The following is a 24861-nucleotide window of genomic DNA, read 5'->3' as shown; positions in this document are numbered from 1 at the left end:
GTTATTCACACATTAAATTACCTAGGATTCCACTTCACAATCTTCAGTTGAAAGGTGGTGATCCAATAATGTTTCTGCTTAATCTCTCGATCTTTGAATAGCTTTTACTTTGTAATAGCAAATGACTGCTGGTTAAAGATATATATCGAAACATTATTGAAGCAAACATCTTTACATATCATGGTACATGACAAAACAGTTTTTCTATCTAGAATTCCTTTGATTTTACCCAAATATGACTTGTGTTTAAACAGATTGTTCCAATAAGAATTTAACAATGACAATAACCAAAGCACAAGGTCAGTCTTTGGAAGTGGGAGGGTGGATTTGATTAATAACGGTTTCTCCTATGGCCAACTGTATTTTGCCTCCTGTTCATAAGTAAGCTCTCTTGACAACTGTGTAATATTGCAGTCGGAGGTTCTATAAAACTGTGTTTTTTCCAGCAGTCCAAATTGGAAGTCTCATGTTCTTGGAGGTATAAGTAAAAGTATTGTTTTATCTTCTCAAACTAGACAAAAGTTAACGTAACACATGAAATACAGCAAAACACAGGTACTTTTCAGTTAGTATATATAAATCATTACATATAATTATATATATATATATATATATATATATATATATATATATATATATATATATATAATATATATATATATTATATATATATATATAATTATATATATATATATATATATATATATATATTTATGTGTATAAAATACCATGAATCATACATGGGTCGCATTTGTAATCACAACATACATGGCTTCATCCCAGAGGAACATTTTCGAGACTGTATTAATTAACCACTTTCTGATTTCATCGTTCATACTGGAGATTAAGAGAGGATCATTTTGTGCGGTTCTCCACTTTAAAACTATGGAGTGTCTTGTTATTGACCAGATAGACTGTGTTGTTCTGCCTGCCACCTGCTTGGCAGACCTGGTCTCTCATGGAGTTCAGGATTGGGATTATATGAGCTGTGTTATTTTCCCCAAATATGTTCTTACAAGTAGACATAAGTAAAGAATCAATGCTAAATGCCATACTCATAATGATAGTTATTTTTTTAATAAGACACTAACCACCCAGTCCTGTAATTCCTATCCTTCATTTTTCAATGGCTTTAAGAATACATTAATTAGGCTTTTAAAATGTATATTATTTTATAAAAAATATAGGAAAGGAATGCTACACATGCAATCTATTTCCGTAGGTTGCTGTGGGTGTGTGTAATCGTTTTGGGGGCCTTTGCTACCAAAGAGATGATTGGCGAGCAGCTATTATTGTACCAACGGGAGCCAATCGTCTTTTCATATCAGGCCAAACGAACACACATCCAAGATATCCCATTCCCGGCTGTCTCAATCTGCAGTCAGAGTCAGATGTTGCCGTCCATCTTCAACTATTCGGCTCTTCTCCTCAAGCCTCAAGACCTGCTCACTGTCAAGGAGCAAGTATTTCCTCCTTAACAGATGGAAAAAACATTAGATATAAAGAAAATAAAGGAGCCAACACATACCTTAGCTATGTAGTTCATTTTTATGAAACTCATTTAGTCTGAGAAATCTGACGATGGGGAAGGAAGATTTTACCAATCTCTCTTTAAATTGACCTCTGATGACCGGTTGGTGCAATCAACAAAATTGATGACGTGCATATACTTTTCTATAATATATTAATTCAATATCATCATTTAGAAAGCCAACATTTGGATGTGAGGATCATTTGGTAGTTGGTTCTATGAAGTCCTGACTTCTTCACAAGGTGGATGTAGGGTCAAGTGGGCTGTTAAAGGTGAAAATGCACACAATAAAAACAAATTGCTATGTATAAATGTGACAAGGCAGGTTTTCACATTTAAAACTTATCTTTACAGATGATTAGGAACAAATTTACTTTTCAAATCACTGGCTTAATTTTTAAATAAAAAAGTGATAAATCATGTATAATATGCCCAAATAGAGTCATGCTGAGTGAGAGCCCAAGTCAGAGTTTGCAAATCAACTGCTGGGAAGGCTGAAAATGATGTTAATACCACTAATTTAATGTTAGAAGGATGGTCCGTGTTTGTGATTGGTAAAACGCAGTTTGGCTGAAAACTTTTAGATTATTGAGGTCGCAATATTTATATTACCTTATTGCATATACATTTATTTATATTAAATATATTTTTAATCCATTTAAAGCAGCTAACATTTAAGTTATCATTTGTGTTTTCAAATTTAATGTAAAATCAGATTATAGAACTTTATTTATGTATTAAAATGTTAGGAAACACCAGTTGGACTATGCTAACTACATTTGCTCAATGGAGAAGATTGGCTCAGGGTTTCAAAGACACTTGGATACCTCTGTTTTGGATGAAATTTTTCAGGTAAAAAGGTTATGTTGATACTTTCTTTTTTTGAATTAGGCCAGACTAGATTATTGTCTTATTCTTTAAATTACCTTGTAAGCGTTTCATACTATAATCAATAATCAGGAGAAGTGTGTTGACAGACAAAAAAGTATATTAAACTTTAACCTTGGGTGATCTTGTATGATGATTGACCACAGTAAATAAAGAGTTATTTAGTTATCTCAGCAAACTCAAATGATCTTTATTTAAAACAGTATATACTGTACAATAACACCAGTTTTCTATAAAAAGCTATACTACTCGTATTTTATTTTATAACCACTTCTAATTTTAATAGTTATGTTCTTATAGGTAAATATTTATATATTTGTTGTCAACCTTTGTTGTTTTGACAGAACTCCACAATACTGAAAGGGTTTTTTTAACAAGAGAAGTTTCCTTAATTCTTTCCCAAAAGCATTAATGTAGTTAACATTAATGTATGTTCTATGTAGTTTTTTATGTATGAAAATTTTGTACCTCCTCCCACAAAATGCAGTATTTTGGAGATAAGCCAAAATGTTTATATAGGAACCTCTAGCAAGTGACCCTTCATTTTAAAGGTATTATAAAAAGAAGAAGAATGGCACAAACTAGAAGTCTCTAATGTTACTCTATCCAATGTGGTGGCTTATTAAAGTTTGAATTGTTTTATAAAACCCCAAAAATTAAGTTGATTACCAGTTAGTATGTGGGACTCATTAAATTCAGTTACTGTGTCTACTGGTAACTAATAAGAGATAACATGCCAAAATCAGCCATTGGTATTCCCAAGCCACCCTACTGGGCTGTGGTTGGACAAAACAGTGAATGTTTTATCTGCCTTACAATAACTTTAAATGTAACTTAAATTGTGGGGGTAAATCCTGATGTTGGAGTACATTTTCCAATCCTGTAAATGTTCAAGGAGTTTGAAAAATCGTTCCTCCTTACATACTAATTACATAATGTTGCAACATTTTTTATACCTTTGTTTTTCAGTAAATTAATTAAAATTAAATTGATAAAATGGTTGTTTGAATTTTAAATTGATCCCGATGTTCCCAGTTTTAAGTTTCAATTTTACTACTTTAAGTATAAAATAAATTGTTATAATTACTTTTTGAATAATTCTGCATTAATTGTTATTGATAGAACATTGATAATGTAACTTAATTTTGTTTTAATCAACTACCTTACTCAGCACTATGTTTTGAATGCAATTCACGAGAAAACTTATTAAGACTGCTGCTTGCTGTGTTTTCACTCTAGAAGTACTGAGGGATAATCTATAGTTTCATGAGTTATAAGAAAGTATATGAGAAATTAGTAATCACCATTCAATGAATAAATCTAAATTCGTGTTCGAAATGAAAATGAGTTCCACACCGCAGTAAATTTAGTATTCTTTGATGTTTATGGTAAAAAATATCCAAACCATGAATAATTAAGCAAAAATTAGGAAAACAAATGTAGTTTTTAGAATGTTTGGTACGTTTACTGAATTTGCTTTATCATCCAACAATAACAATAAACATGCATGTTTCCACAGTATATTTGTGAATAAAATTGGTATGCACATAACTTCAAGACACCTAAGAGATTACAAACATGAATATGTTGTATGAAGAACTTAAGATAATTTATCTAACATCACAGATTTCTGGTTCACACCATGTCAAAACATTGTTTACACAGTTACATCCTAGAAATTAAATACAATTTTAAGATTGTAACTTCAGAAGTAATGTTTCTATGCACTGTGAACTGGAAAACTTAAATATTAGTTGTGACACCAGCTGCATAAACCTGAGAACTAAAATAAGACGATTTCATCTCCATTCATAGAGTCATGTAGCAAGAGAATGTTCTCTTTAAAGAATTCTAATTCATTAGTTTTATACTCAGATAAATACAAGTTATAACAGTTCATGTTTACTTCCTAGAGGAGAAACAAGTTGTGCGATGAGGAATTTGAGGAGATACAGTGGCAGAAAGTACGATTAGTACCAGCATGTGATTTCTTGCAGCCAGTGCTTTCTAGATATGGCCATTGCTACACGTTCAACACTGCATCTTTATTCCAATACATGAGGCCACAGTACTCAGCAGTGTAAGTTTTACTGTTGTATTGGATAAGACTAGAAAATATTACATTTGCATTTTTTAATTTTATTGGTTTTTTTTGTTTAATTCAAATACACTGAGAACCAGTGAGCTTTGTGCTTTGCCATTTTTTATAAATATAGGTTAGCAGTATGGTTGGCAGAGTAATGATAAATTATGAAGTTTACTATTTACCTGTATACTCATTTTTGTAGCATAGAAAATTAATATACTTGTATATAGCTTAACGTAATGCATATAAAATAATATCATGGTTTGAGAGCACTGATGGAAATCTTCATTATTTATGTTTTATAAGAACCAATTCTAAAAATATTTTACCCCCTCAGAAAAAACATCTACTTGGTAGAGAATCACTATATTTTGTAAACGTGGTAGAGATTAAGACATGTCTCATTTTTAAGTGTGACGCATCTAACTGGTTCGCAATATTATTTTTTGTTATTTAACTATTACATCTTGTTTTTTCTTTTTGAATTATCAGTTATGAAAATATAGTAAGTAAACTGCAAATAACTAAAAACCAATTACATCATAAATAAATAAGAGTTTTAAAATGGTTAAGACATTGTTCTTGTAGGAATAAAGTCAAAACCATTTCAGTACAGTTGGTTCTTAAAAAACCAAATAGGCAAATCGAACTTCTTGACCTTTTTAGAATTTTTAATAATTAATTGCAATATTAAAGGATTAGAGTAGTAATGATGTATTCTTTGAGGATGTAGTGTAAACCAAAATAAATTTCTAACTAGATTGCTAAATTCCATTTACAATTCTGAACCTCATTTAGTTTGAACACTAAGTTCCACTTTTTCCCTGGAGGATCTGTTTCATCCAGCAAATTAATATAGACATCAGACAGTTTGAGAAGACTCGAATACTTACCACCTTTATAATGCTTAAAATTCCTGTAGTAATTTTCAGATGGTTAGGTTTTATTAATTATAATACTGGTTTTGTAATCTACAAGGCATAATAAAATCCTAAAATGAGTTTTGTGGCCATATACGAATGCAATTAATGTTTAAACAAAGAACAAAGTAGTAACCAAATATAATTTGTATTGATTTATATATACAGAGTGTCCCAAAACTCTTTTGACAAAGGTATACCACGTTATTGCTCAGGTCAAGACAAACATATTTCACCATATGAACATAGGTCTTCAATGCTTAGTTTTCCATCCGTCTGTGTCTCTTTTATTAAAAAAAATTAATATCTCAAAACTAAATTAATTAAATTATACCAAATTTGGCTCAAATGCTTATGATAACAAGGCCAGTTACTGAAAAAATATCATGAAATTATCTTTAGTATTTTCAAAATGGCGGCCATTACAACTTTTAAACTTAGAATATCTTAAAAACCAGCAGTTTTTCTCAAGAACTACAAGAATAATAGTTTTTAAGAGGATGTTATCACAAATCTAATGACACCAAAATTATTTTAAACGAATAATAAATCATTTATTTAGAACAGATTTTTGTGTGACAAGACATAGACCACATTGAGAGCTATATATCAATTTATGATCTAACAATAAGCAAAAATATAAACTTATAAGGAGAAATAAAAATCAAATGATGAAAGTATTATATGCCCATACCAGACTGGTCATGTGTACACAACAAACAAACTCATTTCATTGTGAGTCTTAAGTTTGTGTCCTAATAGTGTATGAAACTATTATTTATAAATACTTTACTGAAGAAAACATGGATTCAAGTTAAAGTTTAAAATGTATCCAGGGGGCAGGCAGACATGGGACCTGGTACCTACTTAAAGAACTAAGAAAACTGGGAGTCAGTATAAACTTTGCCCCTAAGAAACTAGGGAGCTTGAGAATCATGAAGCTATGATACAGTTCACTAGCATTGATTTGACCCAATGTAATCTACAGACAGATTCTGAAATGAGTTTTGTGGCCATAATATATGGATGGTCATTTAAAAACCAAATTATAACAACATATCAATCAGTAATTGTATTATTAGGTAGGTAATTATGTGATTGACAGTGATGGACATAAGAATTCTCTGTTAAAATAGTTTAGACTTTCCAAAAGCTGTGTTATTTATATTTTCAGATGCCTATTGGAAAATGTGGTGAATAAAATTTTAGTTTATAGTGGTGTGTTGCACTTTACTTTTTTCCATCTATATATATAAAAATGAATGTTTGTATGTTTGTCCTTTATGGAATCGTGAACTATTGGACCGATCATGATGAAAATTTGTACGTATATGTATTTTTTCCACGGAGAAGGTTTATAAGCTATGCCCATCCCTTTCCCGATTCAGGATTCCGCCCCACTGGTTACAGAAATACCCATAAGAAATGCATTGCAGCAAACATATGTTAACGTCTTTTCAAATTTTTAATCAGCTGTTCTTTGTAAACATATATTACACTTATAGTTTTAAAGCATAGAGTAAGCTTAAGAGAAATGACAAATTTTGTTTAAACTGTTTTTGCAATCACTGTTAAACATAGACTTTACTATCCAGATAATACAATTCAAATTTGACGTAAAAATTCACCTTTAACTGCAATATTTATTTAATATAAACCATGCTCATGCTTGATCAGAAGAGTAATGCAGATATCATAATTACTATCTTACGTTGGCTACAAATATAAAGAATGTTATAAAATCAACCTTAGTTGTTTTTTTTGACAGAAGTATGGTTCTCAAAACTCCGTGTGTACATATTCTCTCGATCGAGACAACAAAGCAAGCTCAATCGTGGCATCGGAGATATAACTAATTTAATCTAAAATTTATTATAGTAAAAAAAAAAAATTTACTAAGTAATATAAGGACTTCGGTTCTTAAGATTTGCGTGCGAAGCCGTGGGTAACAGCTAGATAGAGGCAGGAATATGGTACATACCTTCATAATACGCCCAAGAGGCTCACGATGGAACGACTATCAATTATCTCAGCAATGTTTAGAATGTGATAGAAAAAGAATAAGTGAATATAGTGTACTGTTTTCAACGGGAAATTGCGTGCGAAGCCGCGGGCAACTTTTGCAAAAAATTATTGAAATGCGCAGCAAAGCGCGCCGGGCCCGCTAGTTTTTTATAAACGTATCTTCATGATTTTGGATCATCTTTAGTGAGCCACTGATAGTATCAATATTTAGTGAGCAATGTTCTACTTCATGTTAAACAATTCACCTTGCTTTCATTCTAAATCAACTGAATGAATCATACTTTATTTCAAGACAATTCATCTTCTTCACAACCACATTGCCATGGAACAAGTTTTTATTTTTACCTTTAGAAGTTTTACTTCACTGATACCGAGATAACATGTTTCAGATTTGTATCTGCATACTCAAATCTTGAGAGCACAAACATAACAAGAAATGCTGAAGAAGAGTTATTGTGGCAGAGAAGACATATGATGCCTTGGAAAACCAAGGATTCTTCCTTATATGGGGGTGTTATCATGACACTGAACTTCAGATCTCATGACTTTGATGATACTTGTAGTCTTGGAGATAGATCCTTTTCTGTAAGGATTCCTTTTTTGGAACCCCTTAGTACAAATATCTTTAAATCATGATTCTTATATTCTTATATATTATGCTGAACTAGAATAACATATTAAAGCACCATATAAGCATTTTCAAATATTAATTTAATAATAGTTAAGCTAATTTTAACAGCAATAATGATACTACATAATATAATAGTTTATATTCTATTGTTAACATGTAATTATTTTATCATTTTAGTCCAATTTTAAAGTGATGGCATTTATAAAATGTTAATGATAACTAAAATAACATGGTAGGAGTACATCACACCACGTGTCGCACAACAGACTTCACTGAAGTTGTATACAAAATTTCAAGTATACGGCTCTTACATTCTTGAAATGTCCTGCAGACATACAAAGAGAAAAGGAATTTTGCCCCCGGCAGAAAAAAGAGAAATCCTGCCAACTGAGTTGTAGGTAGGCTGAATTCCATGGATGGACATGCATCATCATAGGACTCTTTATTGTCTATGTACGAGAAATGAAGTTTCATGCAAACTAACATAAAATGTTTACTAACACATCCAAATCCCATAGAGTGTCATGCACCATTATCAATTATTTAAATATTACATGTTTATTTTTTTAAATGCAAATGTTATTTTCCTACTTGATGTTGTACAAAATTTTCATCCTAAATGTATTCATTAATAGTTTAAAATAACAGTGTTTTATTCTGTATATAAAAATAAGACTATCAGAAATAAATACATTTTTCTTCCTATTACACTTTATGTTAGGTTAGCTTTCTTTTGGTCAATGTTAAAATGTATTACTACTACTATCCTACTATTTATTATTAATATTTATAAATATAACCAAAAGCACTTGTTCTTTTTTCATATAAAAATATCATATCTTCATTCAACATTTGATATGTATGGGAAAATATTATACCTACTACTTACCTATACTTAAATTCTATACTGTTAAGAAAATGTTAAGATATTGGAGTAACAAGGTTGAATTATGATTCTATTTTATATCAAAGGATAACTGTTGGAGTGGTTGAGACTCTCTTAGTATTAAAGGTTTTTACAAGCCTAAGAATGGGGGAGTACCTCCTCTACCTGCTTTGACTGTAATGCATGGAATCAATAAGCTAGAACAGAGCTAACCTCCACTTCTTCTAAGGTGACATGGCTGAGATATAGTCTCTGCTATTCCTCCTCATAGTAAATTGAGCTGGTTCCGCACCTTCCTTACCGGGCGAGAGCAGCGAGTGCGTGTTGGTCAAACTGTCAGCGCACCACTGCCCGTCAAAACAGGGGTGCCGCAAGGCAACGTTATCTCTGCCACTTTATTCTTGATTTTTATTAACGATGTATTAGATAAAAACTTTAATGGGAAGATCAGCGCATTCGCTGATGACATAGCTTTTTTTCTACTGTCAAACAAATACACAATTGTTACGGAACCAAATTAATGAAGATCTTACAATTTTGAGACGTTGGTGTAAATAAAATAAAATGTTAGTAAACGTTAAAAAAACAAAGTACGTAAATTTTGATTTTAAAGATTTGAACTTTTATTCTGATTTCAAATTTCATGAATTAAGCTGTACGGATAACATAGGAGATTTATGTAACTGTAAATGTATTACAAAGGAAGACAACTTTAAATATCTTAGAATAATTTTTGATTCGAAATTAACACGGGAAAAACATATAACAGTCTTGCAAAATAAACTTAAATCCACTATAAGAAAATTTTATTTTTTGCGAAATTTCTGTGATAACAGATTGTTACGAATTCTGTATTTTGCTCTGGTAGAGTCAAGGCTTCAATGTGGAGTTGTTTGCTGGGGAGGGACGTATAAATATTTAATAGAGAGGTTAAGAGTCATTTTATGAGAATAATTACGCACAAAAGAATACGAGAGAGCTCTTTTCCTATTTTTATTCAATTAAAAATTCTATCACTGTATAACGACTTGGATTGTAGATATTAATATTCCAGAGTATTAATATTTAAATTATCAATAATACATCCAAGACGATATAAAATATTTTTGATTAGTAAGCTCCTAGTGAATATTAAGTACAATGTATTACTAAATTTGTTAACTATTAAATATTATCTGGTTTATCTAAAATAAAAATCACAGTTCTAAATAATAACAATGGATTTATTTTAAGCTGGCAAATTAATAAGTTAAACGTTTCAGAATTTTTACCACTCTATTTTCCACAAAGAATTGACAAACCTTTTAGTAAATTTAAAAATTCCTTTGGCAAGAAATAAAAATATTAATCAAATATATCAATCTAAAAATCAGAGCTCTCTTCTAAAATAAAATAATACAGTTTTAAAATAAAAATATAATACCACTTGGAAATGAGTAAAATAAAAATGTTCACTTCTAAGTTCCATCAAAATTCAAAAAAATAAAAATTTAAACTTCTCTATACACTAGTTGAATCTTAACTTTCAAGTCTCTGCAATTCAGATTACAACTCTCTCAAACAATTACTAATGTTCAATTAATTTCCAATTAATAATTCACAATAAAACAGTTCCACTTAAATATTAATAAATTACTACTTTTCCTAATCTCAATTAAAGTTATTAACAAAGTTCAATTTTAATTCACTTCTCTTGCAAGCATGAACCAAATGTAACTTGTATGATTCTATTATGCTCTATTGTTCCTCGAGAATAAGTTATTCAGATTGCTCTGTTTCTATAAATTTAATTTTTTCCTCAAAATCCCTCGCGGAAAAAATTTGTATGAAACACGGCGCACTGTAATCAACTTAATCACGAAAATAACCAAAAGAAGGGCGAAAATTATGAGCGGGCGCTTAAATACTTCCCTTTCCAACCAACTTTTCAGGACATCCGCGATGTTCTCTCATTGGTCCAGCTGTATCAATCAAAGAGAACAATACTCGCAACAAGACAAGTTCTAATCAATTCAAGGCAGTCAACTTGCCTTCCTAACAATTTAAAACTACCAGTACTAACTTGCCAAAGGATTACATGTTCGTTTTTACCCTGAATTTTCACAATCTAATCTAAAATTAAATCCCAATATTTCGATCCCAAAATTTTTATTTAATTTAAGTTTTAATTAAAAAAATAAATCAATGTAGCTTTAAAAACGCTACACACTGCAACATTTGTTTATTTTTAAAACCCTTAGGCTGTTTTCTACTAGGAGTGGTAATTTAGGAACAACAGGCCTAAATTATCCTACCAGAAGCATAGACCGGCGAATGTTCAGAACACCTAAAGTCATCAAGTCAATACTAAAGCATTCTTTTTTTTACAATGGCCCAAATATTTGTAATAAATTGCCTTATAACATTAAAATATCTGTGAATGTTAGAGAATTTTGTAGTAAATTAAGAACGTTGTTGTTATTACAAGAGAACTGTAACTGATTTTACAATTAATAATTTACCCCTAATTATTATTAATTTGAGTTATTATATAAATCATGTGTACAAATAAATTAGTATTTAATTAACATCAAGAAATATGTAAATAGCAAAGAATCATGTATTTTACTTGTATATATTTAGCATAATTTCTAGTTTCTAGTTGAGAAGGGAGGGTTATTGAGATATGTGTTTTAGCTCGTAAGATAAAGATTGTAATAAGGAAAGGTTTTTTTAGTTTTGTTGGTGACTCGTGCAGTTATGCATTATTAATCTTGTAGTGTAGGCGCCACGGGGAGCAGCCCGGCCGATATCTTTTAGAATCTATAGACTGGACTCTGATAAGAAACCTGTTTCATTTTGTTGTCCACTGACCACACTACTTGCAAAAGTGGTCAGTCAATTTCGAATTATTATTATTATGTATTGGTGTACATTTGATGTCGGAATAAATTCATTATTCATTTCAAATGTAACCTCGATAGGAACAGCGGAAGAAATGCAGCGCTGCATTCAACCTGCAAGTCCACACTGAAGAGCGTCATTAATCAAGGGTATAGAAATCTTTATTGAAGGAGTGATGAAGCATCATGTTATTTATGATCAATAAAGTGCAAAGGTGCTTTTGAGAGTATATGCAATATTAGAAGTTCCCTCAGCTTCTTGTCCTAGAATACACAAAAATGTTACTCTTCTATTTTCAGCAGTTATAATATTTTCACAGATGTCAAGCCAAATATTATACCAAGCATAAGATCAATAAAATGGGTAATTTTAAAAATAAAATAGATTTTCACAGTGTATTATGGTGAAGACAGGATATTTTAGCTTTCCTGCAGACTCTAATATAGTATATAACATATTTAAAACCAAGCAACTTATCACTCAAAGAAATATTTACTACTATAATTAATAATCAAGTTTTAGTAAATCACTATCATTTTCTCTGAATAACTATAGGTGCTAATTCACTCACCTACGGAATTGCCTGATGCGAGTGCATCTGAGCACGTGATCCAGGCCAGGATGGCAGGGCTGATTGCAGTGACCCCTAAGATAACAGTGTCATCACAAAGTGTGCTGAAACTTCCGTCCTCTCGTCGCGGCTGTTACCTTCCCCATGAGCGCCGACTACAGTACTTCAGCTCCTATAGTCAGCGGAACTGTGAGATCGAGTGTCTGGCCAACTGGACCATGCAGCAGTGTGGCTGCTCTGTTCCTTACCACCCACGTCAGTATGGTATCTTTTCTTGGTTAGCTTTGTAATAAAAATGCTTTTCCGTTTAACATTGTTGTATATTTTCATATAATGAATTATCTTTTATTCTTAAGACAAGATAAGGTTAATTTTCAGTGGAATCAGTACTATTGTACGAGCACACAACCTTTTGTGTGACCACTTCGGAGAAATATGCCATGTGGATAGCTTAATTATTGTCAGACGAGATATATATGTGGGAATAGTAACGTAAAGTTGGCAATAAAAGGATAATAACAAGATCAGGAATGAATATCTTATACAACCTCAAATTTCAGAACCTGTTTTTTTTTACCCAAATAAATATTAAACCATTAGTGATACTTGCAAGAACTTTTATGTAAATTATTTATTACAAACATGAAATTGTGTTTTTCAGGAGAAATGGATACACCAGTATGTGGAATGAGAATGCAGCCATGTGTTTCTTTGATGGGACGTAAGTAGTTAGAGTATGCATAGTGGTCAAGAATGGCAAAAATAGCCAGATGTCTATAATTTGACTTTAATTTCTTGAAGTAATTTGATAACTACATGTGAAGATTTTTAGATATGAGCAATGAAAATACAATTAACAGAGGGAGGGAGATAGAGAGGGGGGGGAGAGAGAGAGACTCTTTTTTTACTTGCCTAGGCTTAGACACACGTCTATAACTCGATATACTAATAATGTAAGAAAATAATTTTACTATATGTACAAATGGGCTACATTGTCCTAAATCTATGAGTCATTTCAAATGAATGGTCCCACAATTATTGGTTAAATACTCCCAAAAAGTACCACGCAGTCTATTCTGTTAGATCTCTCCGACCTATCTATCGGTTTTGACCGTCGCGGACAGGTTAGTTTTACCATTCTGATGAGTCATTGCAATAATAGTTGTGGTCAGCACGAGAGGAACCGCTGGTTCGAATATTTAGCCCATCTACTCGGTCGAGCGCCCGATGGTGCGATGCTTCCACCCGTAGGATTGTGGCTGAAGGTCTCTAAGGGCGAATCTCGCCTAGTAGGTACCGACGTCCACTTGGAATCCTGAGAGCGAAGGCTCAAAACAATGTGACTTTACTGGGCGGCGCAGTTTGCACGGAGGCGCGCCGCGTCGCACGAGGCCAAGAGCCGGTAGTCGCATAAAATAAGTGGACTGCTAGGACGATTATGAACATGTCCGTACCGGTACCCAATTTAAAGGTCAGTACACACATACCCGGACCACGGCCAAGACTTAAATCGGCCGACTGTAGGCCGTCAAACAGCGGAAGAAATGCAGCGCTGCATTCAACCTGCAAGTCCACACTGAAGAGCGTCATTAATCAAGGGTATAGAAATCTTTATTGAAGGAGTGATGAAGCATCATGTTATTTATGATCAATAAAGTGAAAATATGGGAATCCAGAGTAGTCATAGAGTTTTGTAGTTACGGGTTCGCGCACAAAATTATATTTATTGATGAAAATACTATGAGTATTAGAAAATATTTTTAGAGTAAACTAGTAATGTTTTCTTATTGTCCTAAAATTAAAACAAAATACATTAGTTGGCATTTATTTTTAAGTATGACACGTTATAACACTATGTTGCATATTTAGTGATCTTTAAACAACTAAATTGGAATAATGTAAAATCTAACATTTTTGGTTTATTAAAAAATAACAAGCATATACTTATTTTGCACAAAATTCTATTCATTTTAGATATATTTAAATTACTTACGGTACTGAAATGTATTCTGGTATTTTGTAGAAGTAAGGTTCAAAACGTTTCTATTATAGTTCATGTTTTTTCATTCTTCTCACTAAAATAAAGCCTTCAAATTAAAATTGTTTTATTTAGTCTTGTGGTTTGAAATTATGAAAAAACAATATAATCTAGTTTTTATTTTAAGAATAATTACTATAATGGAAATACCACATATACTGTATACAGTGTATTTTATCGAAGTTGACTGCAATAAAACCACGTAGAAAGAAAATAAAAAGCATAACAAGACAGTGTTAAAATTGCAAATTTTACATACTAACATGAATTGAACCAAGCTTTGCTGTAACTTTGCAATCTTCTCTTCACCATAACGATCAATAAATAAATATATTAACATAAAATAAACGTGATCTATCTAGTAATGAACTACACGAATGAAGTAGATTGTCTTTGGTATTTCTCAGATTCCTATCAATAAATAAATATCTATCTATATGATTCTTCTGGAGAACTAAATAAATGTTTAAGCTGTTCTCGCACCTATTCTCGCTGTTCCTCTGTAGACCTTCCACGAACCCTATCAATCAATCTCTGTAGGATTATTGGTCTTTGGCACTGGATTGATTTTCAGAGCTCTCACGCAAAGCCCAATTTTAGTATTTCCGAATAAAGTTGTGTAAGATGCATGCAGCTACTGTAGCCATTGCTTTGTTCTCGGATTTGTATCAATGTGTAAAACTTCTTCCCTTCCATGTGTTGGTAATTGGTTCACTTCCGCCTTTTAACAAGTCGCCGTTTTTGTCTTTCTTCGTCTTCTTTCTCTAGAGCCATAGCAATATTCCTAAATCTAAACTTTTTAACTTGCTGAATATTTTAAAAGTGTCTGTCACTTTTAAATTCAAAAGAAAATTTTTTGACTTTAAACAGTGAGATTGTTGCACTCGGGGTGCGTACGAACAGTGTGTGGCGTAACCGAGCTGAGACCGCACCGACTCTCTACCGATACGTGTCCCGCCTTAACTCGGGTTGATCCTTCGGGGAGTTCGTTGTCGGGATTCGGAATCGTCTGTAGATGACTTTAATATCTATTGTTCTTGAAAAATGACATGCAAAAAGTATCTACGTCTACTGGTGAATATTTCCTCTCTCGTAGGAACGAAACAATCTAAAGTAAATCTTTCTCTATTCATGATGGATACTGTTTAAAAAAATAAGGACAAACGGGACTTAACTTATGTCATATTCAGTACCAACTTTCAATGCAAGAATAGGAATGTTGATCTCCAATGAATAAAGTACTTTTATCTCTTCAGACGTAATTTCAGTTCTACACCTGAGGCAAGATAAACATTGTTGACAAATAAACTTTCCTCCTTTCAATTTTTTTACTATCAGTGTTATTTATTTTTAAACGGGACTAACAGTTTATAAATGAGAATGAATGTTGTTTGTGACCCCCTTCCTTGTTTTTATTTAGTCTGTTGTAAAATATTTTTCTCATATTTCGTTTGATGTGTAGCTGGTGTGGCTTCAATTAAACTTGTATTTTTTTCTTCTTAAAGACTTTTTCTGAAAAGTCACTCTTTATTTTGAAGTATGAGTGACTTAGCTCGTATTATAGCTTACATCCAGTCTGGATTGTCTTTCGTAACATATAAAAGAATATGTGTGTGTGTGTGTGTGTGTGTGTGTGTCTGGTATAGCAGTTCTGGTATAGCAGTCTGGGGAGGTACCACACTAGGCAACCTGCAACGGGTCCTAATACACCAAAAGAGAGCAATTCGGATCCTTGCAAGCCTACGCACAAGAGAATCATGCAGTCAAGCCTTTCAAGAACTGAAAATTCTCACTGTGGTCAACTTATACATCCTAGAAGTTGTGACCTACGTACACCTGAAATCACCCGATGAAGTGATGACTGGAGCACAGCAACATGACTACAACACTCGGCATGCTGCAAACTACCATCTTCCAGCTCACCGCCTAGTGTCCACGGAGAAGAAGCCAACGTATGTCGGAGCAAAGCTGTGGAACGCCCTCCCACTAGAACTGAAGAGGAGAGACTGGCTGCAGTTTGGACACAAACTAAAACTCTGGCTTCAAGACCATCCATTTTACACAATAAATGAATTTTTAAACATAACTTTCTAACCTGATGTAACAAAATAAAATCTGACGATTGTACTGTTCTCTAAGAATATGTTCAATAAAGAATATATATGTGTGTTTTTTTTTTGTAGGACAGAGTGGAGGGGGATGATGTTCTACAGTGAGTTGAAAGTGATCATTTCTTGCATTAATTACATCAGTTCATAACTATATCACTTTCAAAGTATGACAAGCCGCTTGAAATAATTATACTATTATTGTTCTCAGTATGGGTTTTTATTCAATGGATGAATTCCTATTTGTGACAAAGATTTATTTAACTACATTTTTGTTGCTACTAAGAAAATCCAGATTAAACCCCCCCCCCCCATATTATAGACTATTTCTTTGTTAATACACGCTATACGAAGTTATCTTGTATTGAAAACTGTTTACACAAAAAGTAATAATGTGGCATAAGAGCAAATTCTTCTATGTTACTTCTAAACTGTATTAACTAGCAAACTTACTTGGATGAAGAGAACTGCAAATGATATAACAAGTAGCATTAGAAAAAAACATCCATGTTATAATTAGGGTGTGTGAGTAATCATTTGGTATATTGTAGTGGAATAACATAAATAATATGGTTGATTTACACATTGTCGCTAGCTGTAAAATACTGTAACACATAGCTAAATTGATGTAAAAAACATAAAACTTAAGCGAGAGCAGCTTACTTGACTAAGCTAATAAATAATTGATTTGCGATTTTATCTATATAAATGAAAATAAAATATTATTCGTTGGTAAGAAAAGCTTGACCGATGTGGCTGTTTTTATTTTAAATTCTCACAATAATCTAAATTAATCTTTTTATACAAAAATTTAAAATATGTAAAGATCTCCAAGTTTTCAATGAAACTGGAAATACCAAGTATTTTGAAAGATAAAAGTGTACTGTAGACAGCAACAACAATGTATAGTGTATTATGGATATTATTTAAACATTGAGATAAAATTCAATTGAATGAAAAAAATTGTGAATATATGCACGTAAGGTATCCATAACTGGATTCTTGGACATTGTGGCACGGAATGTTTACAGAAATAAAAAAAATAAAAGAGCAGTGAGCCCGTGACCATTGAAAATAAGTTCAAGGGGATGCTAAATCAGGACATGGACATGGTCAAGGTGCTGAATAAGGACCCTCCACGTCCACCCTATTATAAGGGGGTGAATATTCAGGGCATGAATGTTGATGCGCTGACTAGCACCCCTTTTTTTAATGTCAAATTGATGTCACGAGCGAGGGGGTGCTATGTCCACGGGGTCCTAAATCAGGCGCACTGCATGGACTACTACTTGTGGGGAAAGTTATAAGACTTGGATTATGCATCAAAGCCCAACTCGAGAGGTTCCAGTGTGGAACTTTGGAAAACAACAGATTAGTTCGTACATCTGTAAATATGGTTAGTAGAATAACATCACTTTTGGATCAAAATACTTTGAACCTAGATAATTGTAGGAATAATAATTAATTATAGCATCCAACGGAGAAAATTTTAAAGATAAACGAAATAAAAAAAAATAAATTTATTAAGAACCTATGGCAAATACAGGAGGTCAAAACACTGTTATGCAACAAAACATCATTAAAATTGGTATTTGCACCGTTTCTCAACCATCCAAGATAAAGCCAATATTTAAATACAACACATTTTCGTTTTTAAGAACGTAATTAATTAGCTATTATGAAAGTCATACCTTGCTATTTTTATTTTTTTTGTTTTATGAGTTTGAAATAACCTAAATTTGAACTATTTTAAAAATTGGAAATGTGCTGAAAAGTGACAACTGCAACATATTTTTAGAAAGAGTACCTCTTTCGTAACCTTAATAATAAATCTGGGATTGCTAACATTTTTAGTGGGAAAACATTTTGGACCACCCTTTATACGTGAAGCAAGAAAATTAAAACTTTTTCAAAATTATCTGTACGTATAGACCTTTAAAATGAGGTGCGGCGTGACCTACGTTTACATTTGAAAATCTGTCAAAAATCATCCCTACTCCACCAAAAGTGCCATTTTGGGGAATTACAAATTATTTTCTCAAATTTTTGGAGTTAAAATATGGGATTTAAAAAAAAAAAAAATGAAGAAGGTGGGTTTCTCGGTTCAGCTGCTATACGTTGCAGATGGGTGGTCTGCCTCATTCTGTATCCTTTGTAAATATGATTCAACAATTGATTTTTGTTAAACAGTATTACTTGATAAATGCAGATAGTTTAAAACTTTTATCATAGAGTAATTTCAAGGCTTTGACTATAGGGTGATGAATATTCTTTGCAGACAGTATCAAACAATATTTTGGCATATAACAGGAATAAAGAACTACTTGTATTTAATAAAAATGCAGATTCGTGTTAGTATTTCAGGACGATACATTAGATGGTGTAGATAAAATAGATAAGCATGAATAATGAATTTGAATACATTTTTTTAGAAAGTATTGAAGGAAAGTGCCACTGCCTACCCAACTGTAACAATGCAAGATATACTACAGTGATGACCACTTTCCATCGTAGGCACTTGTCTCTTGACAGGTAAGTAATAGCGACAGGTTCTGGATAGTGATTTGGGATCATAATATTTAAAATTTAACTGACAAAATAATCACTATTTCAGATCCGATATGGCCCAAGTGATTGTAGCTTTCACGAAAAAAGGATTCATCGCAAGGGAAGTGCAAATAATAGCGGAAAAGGTAGAGGTTGTTGGTATGTTGTAGATTTCATTAAACTATAACATAAGATTAGAATAGAGTTCAAGCAATTGCTTAGTCAAATTTGGATGAACAAAATAGAGAATGAGAGATTATGTGGAATATTCAAGAATTTTGTTAAAGGAAAAAAAAGTTTGAAAGTCATGATAGTATAAATAGCAATTCACCAAATAGTTTATTATACCCAATTTACTGTTAACTCCCTTATATAGAGTGCCAATTAACTCATAGGATGGCTTAATATTATTTCAACCATTACAATCAGAGCTACATTGTAATGGTTTATAATGTAGTTTTACATTTTGTTAATGCAAATGAAAAACTATTTTAACACATAATATTCAGTAGATCACATCGCTGTTAGGGGTCCAGCCCGCAAGGAGTCAGAGGAAAAGTTTTAATGGGAGCATAGGTCGAGTAACATATCAAATTATGAGTATTTATCAGTGGAATACAATGCTACACACATGATCTCAAAATGTTGGCCCTAATCAAAATGGTGGCTTTTTGAAGTTTCAAAACATTGTTAGAAAGCTATAGGTTTTTGTATTATTACCATATTATCTATGAAGAGCAAATACAATGGTGACAGGGAAAAATCTATAAACACCAAATTTAAGGGTATTATCAGTAAAACATAATTTATGTTTACTGTATTTACTTTTTCTTAAGACATCTGATGTAAAGTCAAGTTCGAATAAGGAATAATTAATGTCATACTGCATAGATAAAGAAGGTGATTACAAAGTTCTCCACCAGCTGGGAAACCCGGCTCATTACTTTCTCTATAAAAAAAATCATTGATTATTTACAAACAGTCCCTTTCCTGCCATGTTTAATATTGATCCTTTCGTATTTAAAAAAAATAGATCTATAATCACCATTCTGCGGTTTAAAATCAAAATCAAAATCTTTTTTATTGCAGCGACATTGTATATACATTGTATGGCAAACGTCAATACGGGGTTTCTAAAATTCCAAGCATTCATACACACAATACACATTCACACTTACAATTTTACAATCACGCCTCTTTCATTCTTCGCCAATGCAGCCCACTTAGCACAGCAGAGTCAGTCTTCTAATTGGGCGGTCTCCCAGTCAAATGCCAAAAACTCACCCGCATTATAGAATGCCTGAGACACCAAGAAGCGTTTGAGGCGAGTCTTTAACGCCTTAGGCGTTGGGGCATGTTTAATTGAATTGGGCAGTCTGTTGAGGAACTGCACACCCGCTTGCGAGGGTAGGCATTCATAAACTACCGTTCTGTGTCTCCCAGTCCGGTAGTTTGCTCTGCCACGCGTCTCATACATGTGTACGTCTTGGCCTCTGGTTAAGGCACATTTACTCACACAAAACAAAGTTGTTTCCAAAATGTAGAGGCACGGCAGAGTCAACAGCTGCAATTTCCTGAAAGCTTCCCTGCACGACTCTCTAAATTTGATTTTGGCGATTACTCTAATTGCTTTTTTTTGAAGTCTGAATGCTCTTTGAAACTGAGTGTTTGCGCAAGCTCCCCAAAGGACCACTCCGTAGGCAAGATGGGGGTAAATCAAGCCGTAATACGCCGTAATCAGTACCTGACTCGGACAGTATTTGGCTAAAGATCTCAAAACAAAAATGCCTGACCAGATTTTTGCGCAAACATGGTCAATGTGCTCATTCCAAGTGAGCCCTCGATCGAGGTGCATTCCTAGGAATTTTGAAGAGCAGACTTCTTCCAGTGTGGAGTCATCTAACAAAATGGCCGGCTCACACTGGTTGCCTGCAGTGCGCAAGGCAAAATTTAAAACGTTGGTTTTTGAAGAGTTTGTTGTTAGATTGAGGCTGTGGAAGTATTGGACACAGTTGTTGATGTCAACAAAAGCCTGTTGTTCCAAAACTTCGCTTGACATTGCATTGAAAAAAAGAGTCGTATCATCGGCAAACTGCACCAATTTTCCATGCAGAAGCGATGATTTTATATCGTTCACGTAAAGCAGGAAAAGCACAGGACTGAGGATAGACCCTTGAGGGACTCCATATCTCAGGTCTATTGGTTTGGATGATTTATTTGATATTTGGACAACTTGGGATCTCTGACTTAGGAACGAGCTAAGCCATTTAAGAGGCACGCCTCGAATGCCGTGGGACTCAAGTTTGTCGAGCAGTGTACCGTGATCTACGCAGTCGAATGCTTTGGACAGGTCTAAAAACACACTCATTGTGTGGTTTCGACATTCAATTCCCTCTACAATCATATCGACAAGACTCACAACTGCGTCTGTTGTCGATTTGCCCTTTCTGAAACCAAATTGTTCACTTGAGAGCTGATTGTATTTGTCCAAAAAGTGAAGCATTCTTATAAGAAATAGCTTTTCAAAAATTTTGCTTATCACTGGCAAAATTGAGACAGGCCGATAGTTATTAATTGAAGCTGGGTCGTCTTTCTTAAAAATAGGAATAACTTTAGCAATTTTCAACCATAAAAGAATGGTTCTCCTCTCACATTATTCCAGAAGGTACTTACCCTACACAAAACATAAAGTAGAAAAAATGTCATAAAAACACATTTTTGCCGCACCAACTAACAGTCTACTATTTCACTGTACCAAGTTGAAACGCTCACTGTGCAAATTCCATAATTTAGTTGTTATTGTACAATATTGTTCAACTATTATTCATTATTTAATCCTAATACTGTAAATAGTATTAAATATGTCATAAAATATACATACTTGTTGTAATAAAATATTCACTATTAATACTATAGTGTGCGTGTGCGTGTGTGTGTGTGTGTGTGTGTGTGTGTGTGTGTGTAGGTCATTAAGCATGATTGCTTACAAAATGATGTATTACAGGACCGATTTCAATGATATGTAAAAAATGATAAGAAAAACACCACAATAATATACTCTTAGCATAACAACAGTAATAGTTCTAAATATTAAAAATGGAAAACATTACCTGTCAGCTAATGATAGTAAAGGAGAGTGAGACAATCTGAAAGCTTATGTGCTACAGTGGCTCTGTAGTGGACAGGGAAATCCATTAGGCTTGCTTACAGGAGAGCGTTTACAAAAATGGATTTATTGTTTTCATATAAGTAATAATTTAACACCATGATTTACATTTGCTAAAATTTTATCTGGTTTTGATATATCTTAATTTTTTCCAGTTTATGTTTACTATTTTTTTTATTTATCTGACAGGCTTTTGTAAGCTTCTTGGTGCATGAAAGTTTACAAGCAAAACGGGAGGATAGTCAGAAGTTATTTTATTTGAAATTTATGATGCAAATAATTTTGAATTCTGTACTAAAAACATTGATTTTTATGGCTGATTGGAAGAGGCTAGAGGAAGCTGCACCCTATTTTATCCAGAGGCTATGCTGTAAAGCTACAAGACTGGCAATTATTTGTAATTTTTCAGGGAAAATAGGAGGGTTGCTGAGTCTATTCTTAGGAGCAAGCGTCATCAGTCTTTTAGAAATTATATACTTTGCCTCTTTGAGACCTCTGGTTGTCTTCTGGAACTATTGGAGACGTACCAAAGTAATCTCTGAACCTCAGCGAACTACGGTATCAGCATTGCAGAGCAGTGATAAGTTAGTATTGAATTATTATTAAAAATCTGTTGTCTATTTAGAAATATATGTAAAGTAACCTCACCGAAGAAGATTGTTTTATGAACAGCCACATTGAAGGTAAGAATAAAAAAAAGTTATTTGTGAAATTATTCAATGTTATGTATATTTCTGTAAAGCAGTCTCACATTATAAAACTCTTTCTGATAATATATTTAAAGTTTTAATACAAATGTACTCACGTTAATTTTATGATTATGACTGTATTTTATTATCTTATAAATTCATAGTTTTCACCAATATTGTGAACACGTTAAAATACATAGGTCAAAATCTGTACAAGATGAATTACAATGTAATTAAATGAGAAACTATAAATGAATACCAGTGTAATTACTTTTACAAATCCTTCAGTCTAAGGAACCATTTATTCTGCCAGTGGTTTTGTCAGGTTATAATAAGATGGTGTTTAGCACTAACGTAACTTATATTAAGAAATAACTAGCATGGCTACTCCAGGATAAGTAGACACAATGACCTCATTTTTGTAAATAGTTGGTGTATATGGTCATTTACTGTGACATTATTATTATTATTAGTCCTATGGCATTTACTATTGGTTGTTTGAAAGCCACCTTTAGACCCCCTTAGCCACTGGGTCTAACAAGAGAGAACTTTTCAGCCTCAACTTGACTTTATAACCTTGACCTTCTCTAATTTTTATAGGACGGGATTCATTGTTACCCCTTTGAATTACAGATGGGAAGGTGTACATCCTCCAGCAGTCCTACCTTTAAGAGCTGTAAGGTAACTATTTGATACTTAAAGGCAGTGGTGGCAACTGGGGACTCACCGTGAAGACATTTAAGACTCTTCCTTTGAAAAAAATCAGTCTCTAAAAGTAAATCTTGTAACTTTTATATAAGTAAGCCTATTATAAGTAAGAGCGGATCGTACGGTCACCGAGAAGGGCTGTGTTTCGCCAAGACTCACCGTCCGGTTGGTGTTAACCAGCAATCTCGACACCCGGGATCTGCGTTCAAAGGGATTGACAATCTCTTCAGCATTCCCGACTTCACTGAGAGAAGGGGGAGTTGGGAGCTCCTCCCGTGAAGAATTGTTTGGGGCCAGGGAAACCCGGGATGGTTCCACCTTTTAAACTTTTTTTTATTAAGTAAGCGTCCATAATGTCTGGCTTAGCTCCTAAGACTAGGTGATTCTCCCTCCCTCTCCCTACTGTACCCAAATGTGAAAGTCACACCGGTCACCCACAGATGTGACTTAATCTGCGTCAAACTACCTCCAAAACACAGGCAGTCCTGATGAGCAATGACCTCGGCAGAGCCTCCCCTCAAGGTCACGGTATGGCCCTTTTCCCTTTGCCGGTTGCCCAACTGGCACTACTATGACCAAGGGGATTTTTACCGGCTGATAGGGCAGAATCAGAATCAGAAAAATCTTTATTCGATTGTTACACATGGTGTACATGAATGGCGTCACATGATTAAGAAAGTAAATGGTTAAGTTTACTAAATATGATTTACATTAGTACCTAACTAAATATAATACAATGTAATTTTAATGATTGTAAAAACTATTGTGAATTGTATAAAATTCAGAAAAGGAGTACAACGGCATTTCAGTCAGATAGCTTTTAAGTTTATTTTAAAATAATTTATTATTTTCTATTAATTTTATATTGCTTGGCAGCAAATTAAAAAATTTAGCTCCTATGTATATTGGTTTTTTACAGAAAAAGTGTAAGTTATGTTGAGCTACTGCCATATTATTTCTATTTCTTGTATTATAATTATGGGTCTCACCACTCTTGCCCAAGCTATGAGTACGGTTCATCACTGACATTATAGTTTCATATATATATGCACTGTAAACCGTCATGATACCCAGCCAGGTCATTGCTGGCTAAACCAACCCAGGCCCCTGTACTATCCAGCAGCCTGGGAAATGCAAGGAAAACCCAGTTTTTAAGCTGTACCCTCTGTCCAACAAGGACATCC

General features: G+C 33.2%; 1 protein-coding gene across 1 annotated transcript in view; it reads left to right on the top strand.

The window, feature by feature from the left end:
• The window catches only part of LOC124368053 (pickpocket protein 28-like), a 28272-nt gene extending 5047 nt beyond the window's left edge, over positions 1 to 23225 (top strand). The window contains exons 3-11 of the mRNA XM_046825330.1: positions 1223 to 1459; positions 2281 to 2383; positions 4333 to 4499; positions 7840 to 8035; positions 12406 to 12676; positions 13083 to 13142; positions 19000 to 19099; positions 19182 to 19273; positions 22690 to 23225. Of these exons, the coding sequence (XP_046681286.1) occupies positions 1223 to 1459; positions 2281 to 2383; positions 4333 to 4499; positions 7840 to 8035; positions 12406 to 12676; positions 13083 to 13142; positions 19000 to 19099; positions 19182 to 19273; positions 22690 to 22886 (1423 nt within the window). The 3' untranslated portion in view covers positions 22887 to 23225. The remainder of the gene's footprint in view (positions 1 to 1222; positions 1460 to 2280; positions 2384 to 4332; positions 4500 to 7839; positions 8036 to 12405; positions 12677 to 13082; positions 13143 to 18999; positions 19100 to 19181; positions 19274 to 22689) is intronic.
• Positions 23226 to 24861: the final 1636 nt, after the last annotated feature.

This window comes from Homalodisca vitripennis, chromosome 1 (genome assembly GCF_021130785.1).
Source record: "Homalodisca vitripennis isolate AUS2020 chromosome 1, UT_GWSS_2.1, whole genome shotgun sequence".
In the NCBI taxonomy this organism is placed as follows: Eukaryota; Metazoa; Arthropoda; class Insecta; order Hemiptera; family Cicadellidae; genus Homalodisca; species Homalodisca vitripennis.
Note: the sequence above shows the minus strand (reverse complement) of the source record. Positions and strands in the feature narration are given on the sequence as shown.